The sequence below is a fragment of the Rhinatrema bivittatum genome, chromosome 6 (genome assembly GCF_901001135.1).
Source record: "Rhinatrema bivittatum chromosome 6, aRhiBiv1.1, whole genome shotgun sequence".
Taxonomy (NCBI): Eukaryota; Metazoa; Chordata; class Amphibia; order Gymnophiona; family Rhinatrematidae; genus Rhinatrema; species Rhinatrema bivittatum.
Genome location: NC_042620.1, coordinates 202,541,602 through 202,564,562, shown reverse-complemented (window position 1 = coordinate 202,564,562; position 22,961 = coordinate 202,541,602). Strand labels below are relative to the sequence as shown.

The 22,961-nt window shown below is 41.5% G+C and overlaps 1 protein-coding gene across 14 annotated transcripts in view; it reads right to left on the bottom strand.

Moving 5' to 3' along the window:
* UBE2F (ubiquitin conjugating enzyme E2 F (putative)) overlaps positions 1-22,961 on the bottom strand; it is a 283,299-nt gene that overhangs the window by 201,555 nt on the left and 58,783 nt on the right. For 12 of the 14 annotated variants that reach the window (XR_003857446.1, XR_003857451.1, XR_003857445.1 and 9 more), the window contains one exon: positions 19,105-19,170. The exons of the other annotated variants lie outside the window; for them this stretch is intronic. Coding sequence is in view for 1 of the 12 variants with exons in the window: in XM_029606413.1 (XP_029462273.1) it covers positions 19,105-19,170 (66 nt within the window). In the remaining 11 variants the exon portion in view is untranslated. The remainder of the gene's footprint in view (positions 1-19,104; positions 19,171-22,961) is intronic. 14 annotated transcript variants of the gene reach the window in all.

The window sequence follows — 22,961 nt, the reverse complement described above, 5'->3', positions numbered from 1 at the left end:
GCTGATTTACAAGCTAACAAATTCTCAGCGGTCTTTTCCCTATGCCACATTCTCTCATAGTGATAGATCTGCCTCTTCATTTTTAAAAGTCTACCATGATACCATATACATTTGACTGTTTGAAAACCTCCACCTGTTTGACAGGGGACAGGGGGCAGTTCCACTTAACCACTTGCTGTTCTATAGGCAGATCCGCAAACTCTAAAGGAAACTGCTGTGGCTCTTTCCATAAACATGGTTTTATCAATTCCTAGCATATTATAACTATTTTTCACAACTATTTTTCACAACTTTAAAAAAAAAAAAAGATTCAAATGTAAACAAAAGAAATCCATGATCAGACTATGATAAAAACGTAACAGACAGGTAGACTAGCTAGTTACGTGGACATTCCCAAATGAAAAAAACATGTCTAAGGTATGCCCTTTTGTGACTACAATGCCTCCCTGCCAGCAGAGGTCTCCTCAGAGCTCCATTCCATGCTTTCCATGTCAGATCCTCACAGCTCATCCAATTCAGCCTGTGGTGCAGCCTCCTAGCCAACAGGAGTCCTCGATGAACTTTGTCTCCAGCCTCACCAGGTTCCTCCTCCTTGCCTGCCCCACACCCAAGCTTCAGCTCTACATAACCTGTCTGTTCCCTGCTTCAATGTCTTCACATCAATTTTGCTTTGGTTCCTTGCCCTGACCCCTTGCTGTCCCTTGTGGCCTCCAGACCTTCTTGCTCCATGCCTTGCCTTGTGGCTTTCAGGCCCTCTCGCTCTTTGCTTTAGCTTTGTGGCCTTTTCAGGCCTTCTGCCTTGCCTCAGCCTTAGCCTTGCGGCCTTATCAGACCTTCCTGCCTTGCCTTGTGGCCATCCGACCTTCTCGCTCCTCACCTTGCCTTGTGGCTTACCTAGGCCTTCTTTAGCTCTGTTGTCTATCTAGGTCTTCCCTGCTCTACGGCCTATCCAGGCCTCTTTAGCTCAGTGTGCCTTTCGGCCTTTATGTTCTGTTTTCTTTGTTCGTGTATCCTATCTTTGTCTTGCTCTGCCTTTGCCCTGCCTCAGTCCGTGTCCTACCCTAGTCTTTGTTCTGTGTTTGTCCTGGAGTCTAGCCACAGTTTCTGTCCTTGCCTGCATTCAAGATCCAGGTTCCTGTCCTTACTAGCGCTCACAAAGATGTACTTGGTGCCACAGTCAAGATTCCAAGGGCCTAACCCTTGGAGGAGGGGCTGGTTAGGTGGAAGGCCGGCCTTAGACCTGCCTTGCTGTCTCGTGGCATGCCTCATATGGTGTTCCCCTCAGTTCAGACCAGCCAGCCCTAACACATGTTTACATGTAGGACCCACCACATCAATTAAACTTTAGATCAGAAATAATGCCTAAAAATCAATTTCTGATAGACTACAAGGATTATCAATATTGACATTAAAATCCGTTAGCACAATCAAATGGTCAAACTTTGCTACACATTCTGCCAGAAGTTCCAACGACTCATTAAAGGAAGATCAAGACTTGGGGAGTTATAAACCACCGAGATCTAGAACACCAAATCCATTCCATTTTCACAATGCTTTCACCCAATTCAGAAGTCTTAATTCAATTTCAGTTATTCGAAGAAAAAGTTAATGCAACACCACCCCTTCGTCTATCCACTCTGTAGTTAAAAAGGGACTACTCACTGGGAGATACAATGCAAATATTAAGGGCAATAGCAGTAAATTTGAGAGATTGAGATCATCTCTAACATGCTATTGTTTATGAATGAGGTTCATTCCTGCCAAGACATGCACAAAATAAACCCATTTGGAGAAACTGCCCCAAGAGAAGCTGATTGAAAGCAGAGGGTTATCTCCATCATGGAGCCAATTTTCTGTTAGTGTCAGTAATTGCATCTTAAAATCAGTAATTAGGTTTGCCATCATAGGTGATCTTGAATTTAGAGAACGCACATTCAGCAAACCACAATTAATCCCACTATTCTTCTTACAGACATGCAGGAACTCCCAATTGAGTGGGAAACACTTATGTGGGTTCTCTTTGTTGCCTTCCTATTTTAAAAGAACAACAACCTTTTCAAACAAACAACAAGATACCATAAAACAGCTCCCAATACTACCTTATAAAAGATGTACTTCTCAACAATTAAATTTGGGCATATTTGCAACTCAGGCGCACAAAGAGACACACTAAGGGACAGGGCCTTAAGCATGGCCCTTCAGCGGTGGCCCACCTACAGCCTAACCCTCTTCAAGGAGCCCATCGACTTCTGGGGAGGGGCTCTGAAGTCAGAAAGGTGGTGTCAAGCAGGGTGCGGATCCAACCAGAGACCCTCGCAGATTGCAGTACAACTACCTTTGAATTTATCATTATTTATCTGTCAGCAATTAAGCACTGGTTATTTCATAATAAACTTGTTTTCAATAAAACAAAATTGCTAATATTGTACAAGTATCTATTCTCCAATATTTTTTTTACCTATGAAGGCTGCCAATTATCAATTAAAACCAAAATGCAAAAAACTGGGTGTTATCCTAGACCCAAATTATCAATATGTTGTCACATTAAACTGCTGTAAAATCACCTATTTTTTAAATTACACATGCTATGCAGATTGAGAGCTCTGCTGGAGCCCTCAAGTAGGCAGGTCTCACCCACACCTGTGCGTGTGCCCTCTCCTGGCAGCTGCCCACTCAAATTACCCTAAGGGCTTTTCTGGGGACACTAATTCCACACAGTTGGGGGGGGGGGGGGTCCTGTGAGAAGTGCTCACAGATCACACATGCATAACACTGGGATCATCTAGCTTCCCATTTACCTTGGATTTCAACTCAGTCTCAAGCCTAGCAGTAATAAATTAATGAGTATATTATTAATAAGGAGGAATAGTGAACAAAAATGGTAACACAAAATTCTACATTGTAACAAGCAGGGAAAAGGAAAAGGGATTACAAAAAATGTGTTTTCCCGTCGATAGCAGGGCTGAATTAGCCATGCTGTCATGGGATCTGTCAATCAGGCCCGGGAGGCGGAGCTTGTCAAAGCAGAGTACAGAGCTTTGCTCTCTGCGGCTGCGCGTATGTTCCCGCGCAGGAAAGTAAGGCATCTCCTCAGTCTGTTTTTTTCCGCGAGAGGGAACGCATGCAGAGCTGTCCTCTCCTCAGTGCTGAAATTTAAAATTTCAAAATCGGGGTTCAAACCCTGTCGTTGTCGGACACGACCGATGCTTCAGATGTCTAGGACCAGATCACAATAAGGAAGATTGTGATTTTTTGCTCTAAGATGTCACCTAGAGCACTGAAACAAAGGGCCTATAGGCTTCAGGAGATCGCCTGCCCGTTAACTTCATCGGCTCTATTTAAAAAAGAGAAATTTGTCGCCAGATCCTCAATCCTCCATGAGAGGTATAGTGAGTGCGAAACGACGAGGGCCAATGGATTCTAAAAAATCCGAAGTGCCTGTAGAGCCACAACTTACCAGATCGGCGCCAGGGATCTCGGCGCCGACGCCGTCTGCGCTTAAAAAAGTATCGGCGCAGGAGTAGCGATCGGCGCAGAAGAAGCCACCGCGCAGATCACACATGCGCACGGCGCCATTGAATTCTGTGCGTATGGCGCCGACTTCGCTAGCATCTATGCGCACGGCGCCGATAACCCTTGCACGCACAGAATCTGAAAGATATGCGCATAAACCTACATCCACGCATAAATCTTCAGCCGCGCACAAACATATAATCGCGCACAAACATACAGCCGCGCACAACAACATCAGCGCATAAATCTATATCTGCGCATAAAACGAATCCGCGCATAAAGCTAAATCTGCGCATAAAAGGCATATCTACTCAATTCAAGTACTAAGGTATGAACTGAAATGACGACGTCCTCTTTCACAAAGTTCTTCTTCTGGAGCTGAGACCACAGAACTTTCATTAAGGAAAGTCATACAAACTTGTCATCTAATGAATACCATAATCACGCACGCCGCTCTTACCATAAAAAATTGGCAAAGAGAAGTGCTGCATGGGAAACAAGTCCTTCGACTTCTACATCATCTTATAGACTACCTTCCAATACCTTCTCAAAAAGAGAGGTAATACAGGTTGTTTCCTCTTCCACTTCTACAGATTCAGAAGATTTGAGGAACATATCATTTAACAAAATTCAAGATGACAGACAGGTACCTAATACTTCACCTCAAAATAACTCAAAGCACCCTAAAACAGGTGTCTCATGAGAACAAGATGATCGTATGACAATGCCCCCTCATACAAGAGAGGCATTTTTCAATTGTCTCAGTCTTTAGCAGGGTTATATGAAACGCTTCAGTCATCATTCAAAATGATTAACATTGCTAAGGACAGTTCACAGGAACACAAACCCACCCTAATAGAGAACCGTCGGTTCAACCAACCTCGCCAACTCATACACAGGAAACATCTTTGATTCTCCTTCAATACAAACATTCCCATCATCATCTATGGGATTTATGTCTGATCCGCAGGAACAACCGCAGGACCCATACTCCCCTCGGGAAGACCTTACATACCCAAAATTCCTAGGAAAATTGGGTACAATATTGCATCTAGAGGTACAAAAAGAAGCAGACCCTAGAGTGGAAACCCTAGGGCTTCTAAAGTTTTTTGATACTCCGGGGGAACCAACATCTCTTCTGTCACAAGAGATCCTGCATTCAGTCTTACAAAAGTCCTGGGATACGCCTTATGCAATTCCAGCCGTTTCCAGGAAAAAAAAAAAAAAAATTTCGTATGAGGAAACCATCTCTATACACTCTACCACAATTACCTCACTTCAATTGTGGTAGAGTCTGCGATGCAAAGATTTAAAAAAAAAATAAAAAAAAAAAAAAAAATATATATATATATATATATATATATATATATATATATATATACAAATTTGTTGGGGAATTTGTTGGTATATAAGCCTCAGCACTAGGGGAGATAGTACTGCCAAAAATTTTTGGTTAGCTATATTAGGTACTTTTTTGGCAATGGAAGAAACAAATAATTCGGAAATGTTTAGTTACACTGATACCGCGGCAGCGGAAGTATTGTCTGGTATACGTCTTTTTGATGCCCCTACTGAGACACATGTTGCACCTCCAGATTGGGATACCGTTGTTAATTTGAAAAAGCGTTTAACAAGGACTGAATTACATTCAGCCCTGTTAAATGAGTATTGTAGGATGAAAAGAATACCTCGGGGTTTGAGGATGTATAAAGAGCAGTTTCTACACGCTCAAAATGACAAATTCATAAGTCGCTGGAACGCTATTTTAAATAAGTGTTCTCATGACCTTATGTTACTGATTATTGAAACGTCTAATGAGTCGGTGGTAGAGTTACAGACACAAATAGAGTCTCATATTGACAATATTAAAGCGGCGGTGACGCTGGATACCTTTACTAATCAGTTGTCCGAGTTCAAGACGGACATGGATAAATACTGGGAGGAATTGAAAACAGCTAAAATACAGAAATTCCAAAGGGATGAATCCGACTATACACGGGGGTAAGTGTACCCCTGGATGAATAAAAACAGAGTATATAAACGGGCGAGGACGTTTGATTCATCTTCTAGTGATTCCTCCGATGAAGATCCCTCTGTGAACAACAGACAAAACATGGGTAGAAGGGTGAAATTTCAGACTCCACGACAGGGAGGGCCGACACAGGCACAGCCAGTGTCTGATTTTTTCCCACAGCAGGCAGCCACTGCGAAGAAGAAAGGGATCTTGCAGTACAAAACAAACAATGTGGAGATAGACAAACGCAAGACGAGGTCGCAACAGTGAATGACTCATTGGTATTTAATTTATCATCAAGAGCACTTTCTCGAGTAGAAACGCTGTTGTTACAAAAGGGATTATCGTTTGTTCCCAGTATGAATTATGATGCATTTTCTATGCGCATATCTTTGCAAAAATTTTTTAGAAAATTAAAAATATCTCGTTATTTTCAAGGCCAACCCCGTTTGACAGACAGGGGTTTGTGGAGATCTACGAGGTGGACTCCCCCTGGCGGGGTGGATCCACCGCTAGCCGTATTTGAGAAATTAATAATGCGAGATTTAGAGGCATTAGAATTGTCATCGTCACATTTGGCACATAATCTAACTAGGGAAGAGCGAGAGGCGTGTATAGCCCTTCAAAAAGACAATACTATCACTATCCGTCCCGCTGATAAGGGGGGAGGCATAGTGGTTTTAAATACGGAGGATTATGATAGAGAAGTCATGCGACAGCTCACTGATCAAAGATGTTACACTTTGTTAACACAGGATCCCACATCAAGACTCCAAGATAGGATTTTTGATTTATTGGAGGAGGGTGAAGCTGAGAAATTAATAACTAAAAGAGAAAAACATTTTCTGTGGGAACCATATCCAAACACACCGGTATTTTATGTGGTTCCGAAGATACATAAATCTTTGGTTGCCCCTCCAGGACGCCCGATAGTCTCGGGCATTCATTCAATCTTGGAACCCTTGTCAAAGTATGTTGACTCTTTTTTAAACCCACTAGTCAAAAAAAGCCGTTCATATATTCGAGATTCCTCAGATTTCATCTTGCGTCTAGAAACATTAACTGATGTAGAGGATGAGTGGCTATTGGTGACAGCGGATGTAGTATCGCTGTACACCAATATCCCTCAAGAGGATTCATTACATGTTATACAGAAGGTGTTGAATGTAAATGACTTCTCAGAAAAAAGGAGTAGGTTCATTACACAGGTCGCTAGAATAGCCTTGACTGAAAATTTTTTTAGGTATAAAGAACAATATTATCAGCAAATTCAGGGTACGGCCATGGGCGCCACTATGGCGCCCTCGGTAGCCTGCTTATATGTGGCGGATTTCGAGGAAAGGCATATCTACGTTTCACCTTATTGGCCAAATATCTTATGTTGGGTGCGATTTATCGATGACATATTTTTGGTTTGGAAGGGGTCTGTACAAACTTTTATGGAGTTTAAACTCTGGATGAACACCATTGACTCCAATTTAAAATTCACGTTTACCACAAATGATAGGGTGATTTCATTTCTGGACCTCCAGGTATACAAGCAGGGAAAACGTTTGGTAACATCTATATATGTGAAACATACAGATCGCAACAATTTGTTGCATTACAGCAGTTTTCATCCGCAGAATCTTCGGACTAACATTCCAGTGGGTCAATTTCTTCGACTACGGCGGCTGTGTGGTAGTAAAGATGAGTATAAGAAACAGGCAGGTAAGATGCGGGAAAAGTTCCTGGTGAGAGGGTATCCAGGCAAAGTTATTAAATCAGCATATAAGAGAGGGCTATATGCGGATCGAATGTCCCTTCTTCAAACCAAGCAGCGAACAGAAGAGAATAGACTAGTGTGTGTACTTCCGTACACACCAAGAACACAGAAGGTTCAGGAGATTATACTTCAACATTGGCATGTCTTAACGTTTCACGAATCATTACAGGATAGACCTTTATTTGCACGTACTAGAGGACGCAATTTAAGGGATTTATTAGTGCATTCGGATTCGTGTCAGGAGCATTTGGAACCGGCACCAGGACAATTTAGATGCCAGGGATGTTCTGTTTGTAAACATGTTATATTAACAAAAATGTTTCAGCATCCAACTTTGCCATGTAAGCAGGTGTTAAGCCGGCATTTTGATTGCAGTACAGAAAGGGTTATTTATGTCATCATATGCCCGTGCCAAAAACTATATATTGGTCAAACTAAATTGTCAATTCGTACTCGTATTATACAACACAGAAGTTGTATACATACAGGTAAATTAGAGTCCCCCTTGGTCAAGCATTGGCAAGACTGTGGACACACTGAAGACCAACTCAAATTCTGTATTTTGCAGCAACGATCCAATAGAAGGGGTGGGAACATTTCTCAGGACCTGCGGCAAACAGAACAAAGGCTCATTTACTATTGGCAAACAATGGCACCAAAGGGACTTAATGCGACAATTGAGTGGGAAGCGTTTTTATAGGGTGGAAGGGAGTAGAGGTTATTTTTTCTTCATAAATTAGTGTCTAGTGTTATGTTGGAGTCACACATTCTAGCTAGTAAACGGTAGTAGCTGATCATCTTGTTTAGATTTAGGATATAACATTGAGAAACATAAGGACGGAGCTCCTGCAGGAAGGACTATAGGGGTAGTGATGTTATTGGTTGGTGGTAATAACGTGGAACAGGATTGGACGATGTGCATATTAGGGAAGAATATATAAAAGGGAGTAGAGGATTGGAGCTTTTAAATAGAGCTCCTGGAGGACATGCACGGTCATTGAAGAGTGAGGTAAGTGCTGTAGCTCCTTTTCGTTAATGAAATGAGCGTTTCACTGAAGGATTAGATGTGGTTTCTGTATTTTTCGAGCTTAGGAAACCATAGGGGAGGCAGAGTGATTTTGGGAGTAGCCGTCTGAACTAATTTGAGAGGATAAGAAACAAACACCGGAGCGGTTGAACGCTGCACTGGTTGAAAGGTTGTTAAGATCACGGGAGTGGTGACTCCATATTTGAAGACAGCGGTTTTACCCTCCAATAAGGTATTCTATGAGGTTTATTTGTGGGTTAGTAGAGTATTTGGGGGAAGTTCAATATGATATCAGGAGGAGTGCGGGTTGACGTTCTGTGGTTTTTGTAGATGTGGTGATACAAATCTGAAACCGGGGACGGAGCGTTTCTGACCAGAAGCATGTGCGGACGGATTGAAGAGGTGGTATAGAGGTAACAACATAGGGGTGTCTCAGTGGCTTATTCATAAGATTATACCAGACTATAAAACATCGGATAAATGTATATTTTGAAATATCAACATATAAGTCTTAATTTTTTATATATGGCACATTGAAGTCTGAATAAATGTTCATTTTTTTGAAATTAATATATAGGTTCACATTCACATTCGGGAGAATTTTTACATAAAAAATAGGAGCCAGTGAGCCAGAGTGAATGGGATGTGCATTTTCCTGTATCCACTCCGCTTAGAGTGCAGGTAGGAGGGGGTATCAGGGTAAGGTTTTTTTGTGAAATCTTATAGTAAAAGTTATTTAACTGAGGTTTTATTATGTATGGAAAGGTTGATAGGTGGGTTGGGTATTATCATTGGGATATATGTCATTAATTATAAAGTATTTAGGTATTAGAGGGTAAGTGTAGTTTGACCTTATGTGAGTTTTATGTTTCAGATATATAAATGATGGAAGTCATGTGTTTCCATTGACGTTTGGCCATAATTAAAATATTCCCCTGAAGAAGCCAATTTTGGCGAAACGAGGACCTTGTCGGGATGGGATGCAAAGACATCTAAAGGACATACACCATCAGTAGTTGATTAATATGTGAACTAAGGAATGTGATTGAAGATACAACATTTAAGACGGTTGATGCACTAAGTGGTGTATTTTGTTTATAGATCTGCTACAACGTCAATGAGTGGAGGGAATATCTAATTGATTAGGGTCAGTTTGAGGGTCATATTAGAAGAGGATGGATGGTCAATAAATATTAAGGCTCGTGGTGAGGTTTTAGTAAATTGTACTTCATGGTTTGTAATACATATATATATTTACACATTATTGGTGATTGGTTGAAGTCATTAATAAAAATTTTTACATTATTAAAAATAACTACATTTTTTGAATTACTTTATTACATGTTATCATAGTGCTTTCAACCCTGACAAGAATTTGTTGGGGAATTTGTTGGTATATAAGCCTCAGCACTAGGGGAGATAGTACTGCCAAAAATTTTTGGGGATATATATATATATATATATATATATATATCCAAAAATTTTTGGCAGTACTATCTCCCCTAGTGCTGAGGCTTATATACCAACAAATTCCCCAACAAATTCTTGTCAGGGTTGAAAGCACTATGATAACATGTAATAAAGTATATATATATATATATATATATATATATATATATATATATATATATAAAGTCGCATTCCTCTTACCCATCAGGGAAAGACAACAAATATTTAGATGAGTTAAAATAAAAAAATACCATAACTCAATGTTGACTGCACGAATTATGCAACATTAATTCTACATGGTACAATACCTATATGAGTGCATTCAAGCCATGAAGGGTATACATTCCACAATGGCGGATCAAATACCTCAGCCTCTTCAAGACATGGAAGAGTGTTCGACACCTTTTGAGGTCAATCTACGAAGCACATGAAACATCATCTAGGGCATCGGCAACAGCCATTGGAGCCCGCAGACTGGCATGGTTACGTTCAAGTTCAATACGTGAAGACTTGCACGAGAACCTTAAAAATCTCCCATGTACAGGAAATAACCTGTTCGGAGACAAATTCCAGGACGCAGTAAGTAAATTGAAAAAAGAAGCTCTAGCAATACAGTCATTAATCTCACACCCTATTTATTCAACTGCACGTCGTTATATGGGATCTACTCGTAGACAATCATATGCCAGAAGACCCTATAGATCTTATCAATCTTTTTGAACCCAACCATACCCTTCTTACCAGCGTCCTGCTCCACAACAAAATACATCAAATCAACGTAGAGGTAAACCACGCAATCAGACACAGCAGGCACAACAGCCAGCTACTACAGCGAAAACGACCTCGTCTTTTTAGTTATTCAGCCGTCACCACAAAATCAAGCTCCTCCAAGCAGAATTTGTTCTTGCCTGGAAGCCTGGGAAAGAATAACATCAGATCAATGGTTTTTGGAGATAGTACGTCACGGTTACCAACTCCAATTTGTCGCAAAACCCATATTGCCTCATCTTTCCACACTCAAAATTCACAAATCCCATCCACAACTGGGGGAAGAAATTGCTTTGCTTCTCAAACAGCAAGCAATTCGACAAGTTTACCCACACTCCAAATCAGCAGCATTTATTCCCCGTACTCATACCCAAGAAGTCCGGGGGCCTTCGCCCCATACTAGATCTAAGGGAATTGAACAAATTTCTCACCAAGGAGAAATTCAAAATGAAGTCGTTGAAGTCAATTCTTCCTCTCATTCAACCAACAATTGGATGTGCTCCATCGACCTGAAAGATGCTTACACACACATTCCAATCCATCCATCCTCGTGGCGTTACCTATGTTTCGCTACAGACATCAACACTACCAGTACAAAGTTCTTCCCTTTGGACTTTCGGCTGCACCCAGGGTATTCACCAAATGCATGATAGTGGTGGTGGCTCATCTCAGGAAACAAGGTATAACCATCTTTCCATATCTGGACGATTGGTTCATACTTGGACCAATTCCAAACAGTTTACTGGATCACCTCCATCAGGTGATACACTGGGTACAAGAACTAGAATTGGTGATCAATTTTCAGAAATCACACCTACAACCGACACAGCAGTTACAGTTCATAGGCGCACGCCTGGATACTACGTGCAACAGAGCATACCTACCAGATGACAGAATATCGCACTTCCTTCATCTTCTACATACATTGTACCTTACTCGGAGACTGTCAGCGAGACAACTTTTGGTAGTCCTGGGTCACATGGCGACGACGATTTTCACGGTTCCCAACACCAGGCTACTCATGAAACGCCTACAATGGGGACTGAAACGCCAATGGAAACAGCATTCACAACCATTGACGCAGAAGGTATCGCTAACCGCCGAAATGAAAAAGATATAACATGGTGGCTCCTACACTCCAACCTGTCCAAAGGAGCGTTGTTCAGCCCTCCTCCTCACAACGCAGTCCTAACCACAGATGCGTCTCACAAAGGTTGGAGTGCACACCTCGAGATTTACGAAACACAAGGGTTATAGACAATCTCGGAACAAAATTTGCAAATAAAATTATTGGAACTCAGAGCGATTCGCAATGCATTACGAGTATTCCAAGATCACCTAAACGGATGCAAGGTCATGATCTACACGGACAACCAAGTAGCGATGTTTTACATCAACAAACAAGGAGGGTCCGATTAATGGTCCCTTTGCAAGGAGACCCTGATAATTTTCGAACACTCTCACCAAAATTCCATACATCTCCAAGCAACTTGCCTCCCGGGAGTTACAAACACAAGAGCGGACAGATTAGACCGCATCTTTCATTCCCACGAATGGACACTCACAGAAATAGTCCGGTAAATATTTCTGCAGTGGGGGACACCTTCGATAGATCTCTTTGCAACAGAGATCAATGCTCAGGTTCCCAAATTCTGCTCCATAAGACCAAGCATATTCAGGATCGCCCAAAATGCCTTCCTCATTCCGTGGACGACAGGCCTTCTCTATGCCTTTCCTCCCATACCTCTCATAACAAGAACAATTCAGAAGTGTATAGCGGACAAAGCTCAACTGATACTCATAGCCCCGGCCTGGCCAAGGCAGCTATGGTACAGTTTCCTGCTTCGACTATCCATCAAGGATCCAATTCTATTACCGAATCGTCAAGATCTTCTCAGCCAAGATCAAGGAATACTCCTACACCCGCTACACTCATCTCTACACTTGACAGATTGGAGATTGAAAGGCTCCTTCTGACAGAACAAGGAGTTTCCACTTCAGCACAATTCATTTTGCTACAATCAAAGAAACTCTCAACCAGGAAAAATTATAGCTATAAATGGAAACGCTACTTTGCCTGGTGCACTTCCAAAGGTGTACCACCATTGGACTATTCACCGGAGTTGCTTATCGATTATCTTTATACACTATACGTAGCTGGACTAGCAACATCATCCATCAAAGTTCACCTCAGCGCCATAGGCGCCTACCATAGACCAATCAATGAGATGCCTATATCCAATCACCCATTTCTGACTCGTTTCATGAAGGGGAACTGGAGGTTTCATGAAGGGGAACTGGAGGTTTGGATACCGGAGGACATTCGTCCTCCGGTATCCAAACCTCCAGTTCCATGGAACCTCAACATAATCTTGGAACAGCTCATGCGCTTCCCATATGAACCCATGGACTCAACACACATTAAAATACCTAACATGGAAAGTGGTATTCCTGGTTGCAGTAACTTCAGCAAGAAGAGTTAGTGAGTTACAAGCTTTGGTCCATTATCCTCCATACTTGCAATTTCATCAACAGAAGGTAGTTCTCCGAGCTCACCCATCCTTCCTACCGAAAGTAGTTACCCCATTCCATCTCAATCAGACAATGGAATTACCAACTTTTTTCCCTAAACCTCATGCAAACGATAGGGAAAAACTACTGCACACACTGGATTGTAAAAGAGCTTTAACACACTACAAACAAAGAACAAACTCGGACTCCCGTGTTTCTCAACTCTTTCTTTCCTTTGACCTGAAGGCACCTGGATTACCAGTGGCTAAACGCACCATCTCTAGCTGGATAGCGCAATGCATCAAATTCTGTTATGACAAACAGAATTTACAATTATATTCTACTCCTAAAGCTCACCAAGTCAGAGCAGTAGCAGCCTCCTTGGCACACCTGAAGAATGTGCAACCCATAGACATTTGCAAGGCAGCTACATGGTCATCACTGCATACCTTCACATCTCACTACTGCCTTGACCAACAAGCAGACACTGATGCGAAGATAGGGCAAGCAATACTGCAATCTCTATCCTCCTTGTCCACGGTGACTGCCACACTGTCAAAGATCACGTGCAAACACACATATCATAAATCACGTGATCGGGAGCTTGGGACTCCCATGACAGCATGGCTAATTCAGCCCTGCTATCGACGGGAAAAAGCAAGTTTGCTTACCGTAAACAATGTTTCCGTAGATAGCAGGATGAATTAGCCATGCTGACCCACCCTCCTCCCTGGCAGTCACCAAGTCTTCGACTACACTACAGCTTAATCACAGACTGAGGAGATTCCGTTACTTTCCTGCGCGGGAACATACGCGCAGCCGCAGAGAGCAAAGCTCTGTACTCTGCTTTGACAAGCTCCGTCTCCCGGGCCTGATTGACAGATCCCATGACAGCATGGCTAATTCATCCTGCTATCTACGGAAACATCGTTTACGGTAAGCAAACTTGCTTTTACTTGCTATTGAAATTAACGGTAGATTAAACACTATTCTAACTTAAAAAGTGACAATTTGGCAGTCTGATTTCATCTGTATTTCTCACTCTCTTGCTTGCAGCTGCTGCTGAACAACTGTCACTTTTTAACTGACATTTCTTCCAGAGTCCACAACAGTAGCAGGCAGACACACCAGCAGCTGGCTCTGTCTAAGGTTAACCCCCTTCAGCTCCAGCTTTTGGAACACTATCACCTGCTGTCCAGTACTGAGGCGGTAAAATCAAAGTTGATAACCAATTTTCCACATGAGCCAGTGCAGCCAGGGCTAGTGCAAAAGCATTAGGCACCCTAAGCAAACCTTAGTCTTGTACTCTCCCCTACTTGATCCCATTTTCCCCCCAAACACAATTAAAAATTATGCATTTATGATGATTTTACCTAAAAACGGCATTAAAAGTATAGTCTTCTGAGGAAAAAATATTAGTTACAACATTTATATTATATTTATATGCATTGCTGAAGTGCCAACCAGAAAACTGGAAAAAAAAAACTGTTGCACTCACACAGTAACACTGCGTTTGAAAAGGTAACACTGAAAATATTAAATATGGCCCTAAAATACCAATGTATCTATTAGGAAAACAGAACAAGCCAAGCTGTTATTGATCCCACCATACCTCACCTCAGTCACATATGCAGAACACAGACCATCGCCAAATACAGAATAAAGTGAGCATAAAGTTTAAATAGAAATGGGCAGACAAAAAACTGAACTGGAAACCCCAACAAGCCAGATTCTCTATGCAGTTTAACTATGCAAAAACAGAATCATCGTTACTCACAAAACATCAAACAAAATCAAGAAATATTAATGTCAATCATAACAGTAAAAACCATACTAATAAAAAGAATACATAATTTCAAAACAGCTGACAAATAGAACATCCAATACTTCAAAATTTCTCAGACTCTAATAAAATATTTAAAAACTGCAGATCAACCACCACCTGATAATTAAAATTAAGGAACATAAAAATATTTCCTACTCTTCACATCTGGGAATTTTTATTTCCAGTCACTCAGATTATTGTGGATTAATTAAGGTGGAGAGTGTGCACAAACTTTCTCCTCTCTCTCATATATAACATGCATTCAGTGACTCGCTCATACATGCGTTCACTCTTACACATGTGCTCACTGACTCACACACACACACATGCTCATTCTTACACATAACTCACTGTCATTTACACACACATGCTCACACACATTCTTCTCCCCTTCCTGAACGCACAAGATGCAACAGTGGCTTGTGAATAAGCAAAAATTACATTTCTGATCAGGAGGATCCATGGTCACAGAACAGAATCTGGGTAGTCTGTTGATTCTCCAGGAGGAGGTGTTCCTGGTGTAGGGAGGGGCAGGCTGGAAACCCCCTATGCTTTTTTTTTCTTTTAGTTTAACCACAGCTCAAGGATGAGGGGTACCTGCAGCACAGGAAAGCAATGGAAGGAATTGAGCCAGTCCTAAAGCAGCAGACAGGTGGCCTGCTGGCTGCCTTCTGCCAAGAGAGGAAGAGCCAAGGTGAGGGAAAGTAGCTAATAGTGTTGGGGTTCTGAGGGGAGCAGCGGGAACAAGCACTAGAGAGCTGCCATGGGGAAAATGAAAGAAGACAAGAGTGAGCAGAGCGCCTCAGGGGAAACACTTGCATGGTGGGAAGAGCCTTTGGGGGCCAGATATTGGTCAAAGCAGCTCCACATGCATGGAGCCATAGGAAGTAAAACCATCCATTTGACCAGATAGACAGAGCATGCCCAAATGTTCGATAGACCAAGAGCAAAACTGATAACCCTCTGTCCTGAAGATAATCTAATAAAATTGCACAGTCTACAGTACCAAAAGCCTCAGTTAAATCTCAGAGAAGTATCAAAATCACAGAACATATAGAAAGACATGGTTTAATGGAACAAAGTCAGCATGGCTTTACCCAAGGCAAGTCTTGCCTCACAAATCTGCATCACTTTTTTGAAGGAGTTAATAAACATGTGGATAAAGGTGAACCGGTGGATGTCTCAGCGGCCTCGGAGGGAACTTTCCTTCCACCCCCCCACACCCTTCCCCTATCTAACCCACCCTCTCAGCCCTATCTAGACCCCCCCCCCCCCCACCACCTTTATCGGAAAAGTTACTACTGCCTCCGGGCAGTAGTAACTTACGTGCGCTGGCACGGCAGGCCCCGACACAGGCCGCTGTGTCAGGGCACTCGGCCACACCCCGGACCGCCCACACGCCCCCGAACACGCCCCCAATCTGAAACCACACCCCCCTGGTCACGCCCCGACCGCCCCTTTTTGCAAGCCCCGGGACTTACGCGCATCCCGGGGCTTGCGCGCGCAGGGGGGTTTTAAAAGGGTTACGTGCGTAACCCTTTTAAAACCTTCATGGAGTTTAATTCATGGAGTGCCCCCTAGTCTTTCTGATATCTTTCAGATATCAGAAAGACTAGGGGGCACTCCATGAAGTTAGCTTGTGGCACATTTAAAACTAATCGGATAAAGTTCTTCTTCACTCAATGCACAATTAAACTCTGGAATTTGTTGCCAGAGGATGTGGTTAGTGCAGTTAGTATAGCTGTGTTTAAAAAATGATTGGATAAGTTCTTGGAGGAGAAGTCCATTACCTGCTATTAAGTTCACTTAGAGAAAAGCCACTGTCATTAGCAATGGTAACATGGAATAGACGTAGTTTTTGGGTACTTGCCAGGTTCTTATGGCCTGGATTGGCCACTGTTGGAAACAGGATGCTGGGCTTGATGGACCCTTGGTCTGACCCAGTATGGCATGTTCTTATGTTCTTATGTTCTAAGTATATTAGAATCAATTCCTTTAACTAACTCTATATGTTATGTAAAACTGTGTTCCCCAATCAGTATGCCATTCTTCAGACCTGATCAGGTGTGCCATGAAAAGTCAGTCACCACCTGTCTGATGCTCAGATCCAGACTAGCACCTAGGCTTTGCTCTCAGTAGCTCACAGCAATAAGAGACACCAACAGTGGCTCTTAAATGTGAAGGAGCTCCTTTCTGAGAACATGTGTTAAGACATATACCTTTTCTTTCTATCTACAGCATGAGTCATGGAGAGTGGTAATTATTAGGCAGCATGCAGAACACAGATAGCCAAGCCCAACTCTGTGCAAGCACACTCACTGCACCAGCACCACCCCCTCCCCAACTTGAGCCTGCTCCAGTCCTTTGAGGCTTATCTTATCCCCAGGTGGAGACGGAGAAAGCACGCACTGAATACTGGATGTGATTCTCTCTAAGCGTTGGAAGCAGAGGCAAGGAGCTCCAGCAGCCACAAGTAGCAGCCAAGGTAACTAACTGATCCAACTGCTCACACCATACTGACTATTCCCCTCTCCTGCACTTTTGCATAGATGGAGCGGCTCTATCATGACAGGTTTGTGTGCATCTTGTCCCATCTTCTCCCTTTATTTTAAAATTTGGAAGAGAGACTGGTGGGGCTTTCACTGTTTCCCTAGTTCTTTTTTTGACCGATACCTTAAATGATTCAGGTATAACTTTTTCTCTCTTAAAAAAAAAAAAAGGGGCGGGGGTTATTAATCGTGCAAATATGACTTAGAAAGGCCTCTTTGCTAACTGAGAAATAATTATTTAAAATTTCACAATTTAACTGAAGACTTGCCAAGACCAGAAATATGGTGCAACAGGCCCCATACAATGCTTTGCAATTACTGTGTGTGATTGAGTTTTGAATAGCTGTAGCATAGCATCTTTTTTAGCAGCTTCAATTTCTAATTTATGTAACTCAGAATGACTTGTGTTTGTCTATTCAGATTATCTCAATGTTCATACTATACTATGTCTAAATGCCATGCTTCCCACTTAAGAGTATGTAGGTCATTCCTTAACCAGGGAGCTAATTTCCCTTGCTTAAACAGGCCTTTTCTAGAATATCCCTCAACTTATTCCAAACAGTAATCTGATCTTCCATGGAAATATTCTCAAGTGAGTTAAATAAATCAAAGTATAAACCTTGTCAATATGACATGTTTGCTCTATTGACTGAAATGGGTAGATATCCCTTAAACTGTCATAATAAAAAAATTAAAGTAATCCATATACAGCTGCTGTGCTAGTTAGTAATTGGTTTATATATAACCAGCTAACTAGCAGGGTATATTCAGGGGCGCAGTCACACCGTTGAATATACCTGGCTATCTTAAAGTTAGCCAATGCTCATTGTGGTTTTTTAATATGGAATATTTAAATAATCTAAATCACCACCTAAAATCTGAATTAACACTTTTCCTTTATTTTTCCACAGAGTGTTTCCTTAGGTTGATTGAAGTACTGTATTTTTTTTTTTTATATCTGTGCTTTGCTATTAGCTGGTCTGAAATTGAATTTACTGTAATTCAATTTACCTTAAAATGTTACATATAATTGCTCACTGTTTTATTTTATAATTTTACAACATATCAAAAAGATAATTAAAAAAAGGAATCCATTATTTTAATCCATGATCTTGTTTTGTTACAAGCTGCTTTTATTTTATTTGGCTATTTAATTTAATTTGCTTTTATTATTTTATGATATATGCTGTGTTCTGTAATTATGAATGTGATATCGTAAATTGCCATGACCTTTTGGAATGGCAGCCATAAATAGATAAATATTTTAAATTCCCCCCCCCCCCCATTACACAAACTATACCCAAATTAGTCATTGCAGTGACAGTCCTTCAGCTAGGTACCATATACCAGGGCTCCTCTCTAGAATCCTCTAACCATGGGCCCTGAATCTGACCACCAGATGTCACCCTTGCTTCAAAATATTTAAAAAAACAAAACTGTTTTCCTCTTACTCATCTAGTTAACAGACAAAAATGAATTATAATGCAGGGTACTTTTCAAAACTGCCATGATTTCCTCATCGACACCACTATATTTCCATAACACTGAAATGCTGAAACTAAGGACAATACAATTCCTCTGTAGAGTACAAATTCATTTTGTTTCTGTTACTTTATTAAAGTTTTCATTTACCAGTTGCCTGCCATGAAAGGTGAAAATACAAAAACAAAAAAATATAGTTACCTGGGTTGACTACAAGCTGAAAGTAGTGGAGCTTATTTGGATCAGGAAAATTCACTTTACATGTACCTGCAAATTACAAATAAAACAAGGAACACTTCCATCAATAACTACATACACTTTACCATAGTCATTAAGAGGGCAATTTTCAAAAGGATTTCCATGAGTAAAAAGCGTTTAAACATGTAAATCGACTGTCTGAAAACAACCATCCTGTATGCGGGTAAAAGTATGTGCAAAGTTCCACAGTGTATCGGAGGCATTCCTGGGGCATTGTATTTTCAAAATTATGAGCGTAGTTTTAGTCAGAAAAAGAATCCAGAAAAAGGAGGTGCAAATCTCTCAGACTACTTTTTCCTTAAGCAAGTTTCAAAGTAAAAGTAAGCATATGTTTTTCTGTTGAAAAGTGGTGCAAAGACTATAGATAAAAGTACCCATGGACATTGCATGAATGCGGGTAATTTGAAAATTGCTCCCTATATGGAATCTCGATCCTTGTTTATTTTCAGCATTATTCAACGGTGTGCAAACAATAGTAGAAGATGAAATGCTGAGAAAAAATAACCATACAAACTTTTTCTTGACACAATATAACTTGAATATTTTAAATAATGATCTAAAATTATCCATATCTGAAGGTGCAGCTGTACAGCAGTCACATAGGCTGTTTGATCCAGAAATGTTAAATTAGTGAATCCTGCAATCACAAACTAACCAGGTTAATTTCAGCTTAAATTAGTATGATGAAAGCAGTAGCAAGGACAAAAACCAGTCCCAAAATATTATAGTTTGTAGAAGCAGGTTGTAAAACAGGCCGAGCTTAACTGCATCTGTGAAGCACATTAGCAACCTACTGTTTTCTATTTTTCAGGGAGATTTGTTGATAACAGATCTCCTGTAGATGCAGTCATTCTAAGAAAATACGTAAAGCAGCAGGGCTCCCAGAAATACTTTGCAATAATTCAGATGGCAGAACACCTCTCAGATTCTCATTTCAAACATAAAAGCAAAATAACTGTTCTGTTAGCAAAGCAAAGAGAACTTGACTGAAAAGGAAGAGATATTAAACAGAATAACAGTAAGTATGACCATGATAAAGAAAAAAAAAAAAAGTACTCACTTTTCTAAACAAACACAAACATACATAATAAAAAAAAAGATTCAGGCAATAACTATATCCTTACAAATTAGTCCAAAATAGACCTCTGAAAGCATGATACATGCTAGATGATAATTTGAAAGACCTAAATACAACTGCTTTAACAAAAGTATACAAGCAGAATGGGACAAAGTTCTTTGATATGGATTTATTACCAAAGAACAGTTTCACAATTGACTTATAACCACTTCTTTGGTGACATTTTCAAGAAGGCATATATTAGAAAATTAATTTTATGTATGATTTCCAAATTGACCATTCAGATGATAATATGCTATCCTGATCCAACAATAAATATCAGAAACAATGAAAAATGGGTTGTATGCCCACATAGAAAGAATACAAATTATTTTTCTTGAAAGTTTTGCATTCAACAGGATATATTTTATAAACCTGAAGCAAGTACAATATGTCTGTAAAAGTGCTGCACTGCAGGAGAAACATAGTTCAGATCTTCTATCAGGTGAGCTGGCAAAGTGAATATATCAATGAGCTAAAACACCCTAGTTTCTAGGAATGAGGGAGATGCAACAATATGCCTACTAGGAATGTGCTCCCTCTCCCAGCCCCAGCAAAATCCTTAGTGGCAGGGGTGAAACCGATTTGCGCCTGCCCCAGCAATAAATCGGGATAGGAGTAAATGGGCAAAGAGGACAGTGGCAAAGTGATATCAGATGATCAGGTGTTATGGGGGGAGGGACGGGAGGGCCTGGGGGACCCTGGCTGGATCCAATTTGTGACAGGTTGTAGGTGTTGGAGTTAAATAATATCTGTACAGCACAGTGATTCCTGGGCCGCAGAAGGTCCTTTTTTTTTTTTTTTTTGAGGTGGCAGTTTAATGTTTTTTTGCTTCAGGAAATGAACCAAACCGTCCACGTGAGGACCCTTTTCAGTCTTATAACAGAATTTGCGAAAAAATAAAATAAACCGAGAGAAAACCAAACTGTGGAGCAGCGGGTGGATTTTTTGAGGACTAACATCCTGCTGTCCTTGGAGAACACCTGTTACAGGTAAGCAACTCTGCTTTCTCCAAGGACAAACAGGATGCTAGTCATCACACATGGGTGATTAAGTAGCTACAGGCCTCTCCGAACATGTGCAGCAGAGAACAGGTGCCAAAGTGCACAACAACCACAGGAGCTGCAACAACCACAGGAGCAGGCCTGCACCCAAGGATATGGCCCAAGGAGGGAGAGTTGGGTTTTCATGGCTAGAAGAGATTAAGAAGGACAGACTGTCGATATGACTGTCCTGCCGGCCATCCTTGTCCAGGCAGTAATGTGAGGTGAAAGTGTGGAGGGAACTCCAGGTCGCCGCTCTGCAAATCTTGTGGATGGGAACTACATGCAAGTGAGCCACAGAGAATGACATGGCCCTAACGGAGCAAATTTGAGGGGAGAGTGAGGTTACAAGAAGTGGGTGGTGTATGGTCAGGGTGGTTAGATATGATAAGGAGCTCAGTTTTCGAGGTGTTTAAGGCAAGGTGGAGGTTGGAGAGGAGGGTGTTTATTGAAGCGAGGCATTTATCCCAAAAAGTAAGGGCTTTAGGGAGGGATTATTGAATAGGGATGAGGATTTGGACATCATCAGCATATAGGAAGAATTTGAGACTAAGGTCAGTGAGGAGATGGCAGAGTGGCAATAAGTATATATTGAAGAGGGTGGATGATAAGGAGGAGCCCTGAGGGACACCTTAGGTAAGAGGGATGCGGGAGGATTCGGAATTTGCAATTTTTACTGTGTAGTCTCTATTATTAAGGTAGGAGGAGAACCAATGGAGGGCGGTGCCAGTGATGCCAATTTCGGTGAGGCGGGTAAGGAGGATTTTATGGCTGATAGTATCAAAGGCTGACGAAATGTCAAGGAGGGCCAGGATAAAGGATTGTCCGTGGTCCATGCCCTTGAGGAGAGTGTCAGTGAGTGACAGTAAGAGGCTTTCTGTGTTGCGAGATTTACGGAAGCCGAATTGGGAAGAGTGAAGAATATTGGGATCTTCTCCAAATAGTCGGAAAGCTGGGAGTTGACTACCTTTTCCATAATTTTAGATAGAAAGAGAAGGTTAGAGATGGGACGGTAGTTGGATTGGTTGGTGGGATCGAGGGTAGGTTTTTTGAGGGGCTTGACAACTGCAAGTTTAAGGGGGTCTGGGACTTTGCCATGGGAGAGGGAGCAGTTGATTATATCTGCAAGGGGTTTTGCGATGATTGTGGGGATGGAGAGGAGTGTTTTGGTGGGGATGTTGTCGGAGATGTGAGCAGCGGTTTGGGTTTTGTTTTTTTTAAAAGATTCGATTTCCTTGGCAGAGATTGAATAGAGGGTCGCTAAGTTGGTGTTGGGATTTATGGAAAGTGGGTTTGCTGGAGTGGGGTGAATAGGGAAGTGAAGGAGGATATTTGATATTTTGTTTTTGAAAAACAGGGCGAGTTCTTCGCATTTACTATTGGCTTGTTCATCAGTGGGGGGGGGGGGGGGGTGGGTTTGATTTGGTGAGTTCAGCCACATACGAGAAAAGGGCTTTTGCATTGAATTGGTAGTCATGGATTTTTGCAGCGTAATAGTTACGTTTGGTCTGGAGGGTGGAGAGTCTGTAGGCATGTAGAGTGGATTTGTAGATGGCTGAGTGCTTAGGGGTGGGATTTTTGCGCCAGGTTCTCTCTTTACTTCTGAGGTCATTTTTCAGATTTTTTAAGTCTGGGGTGTA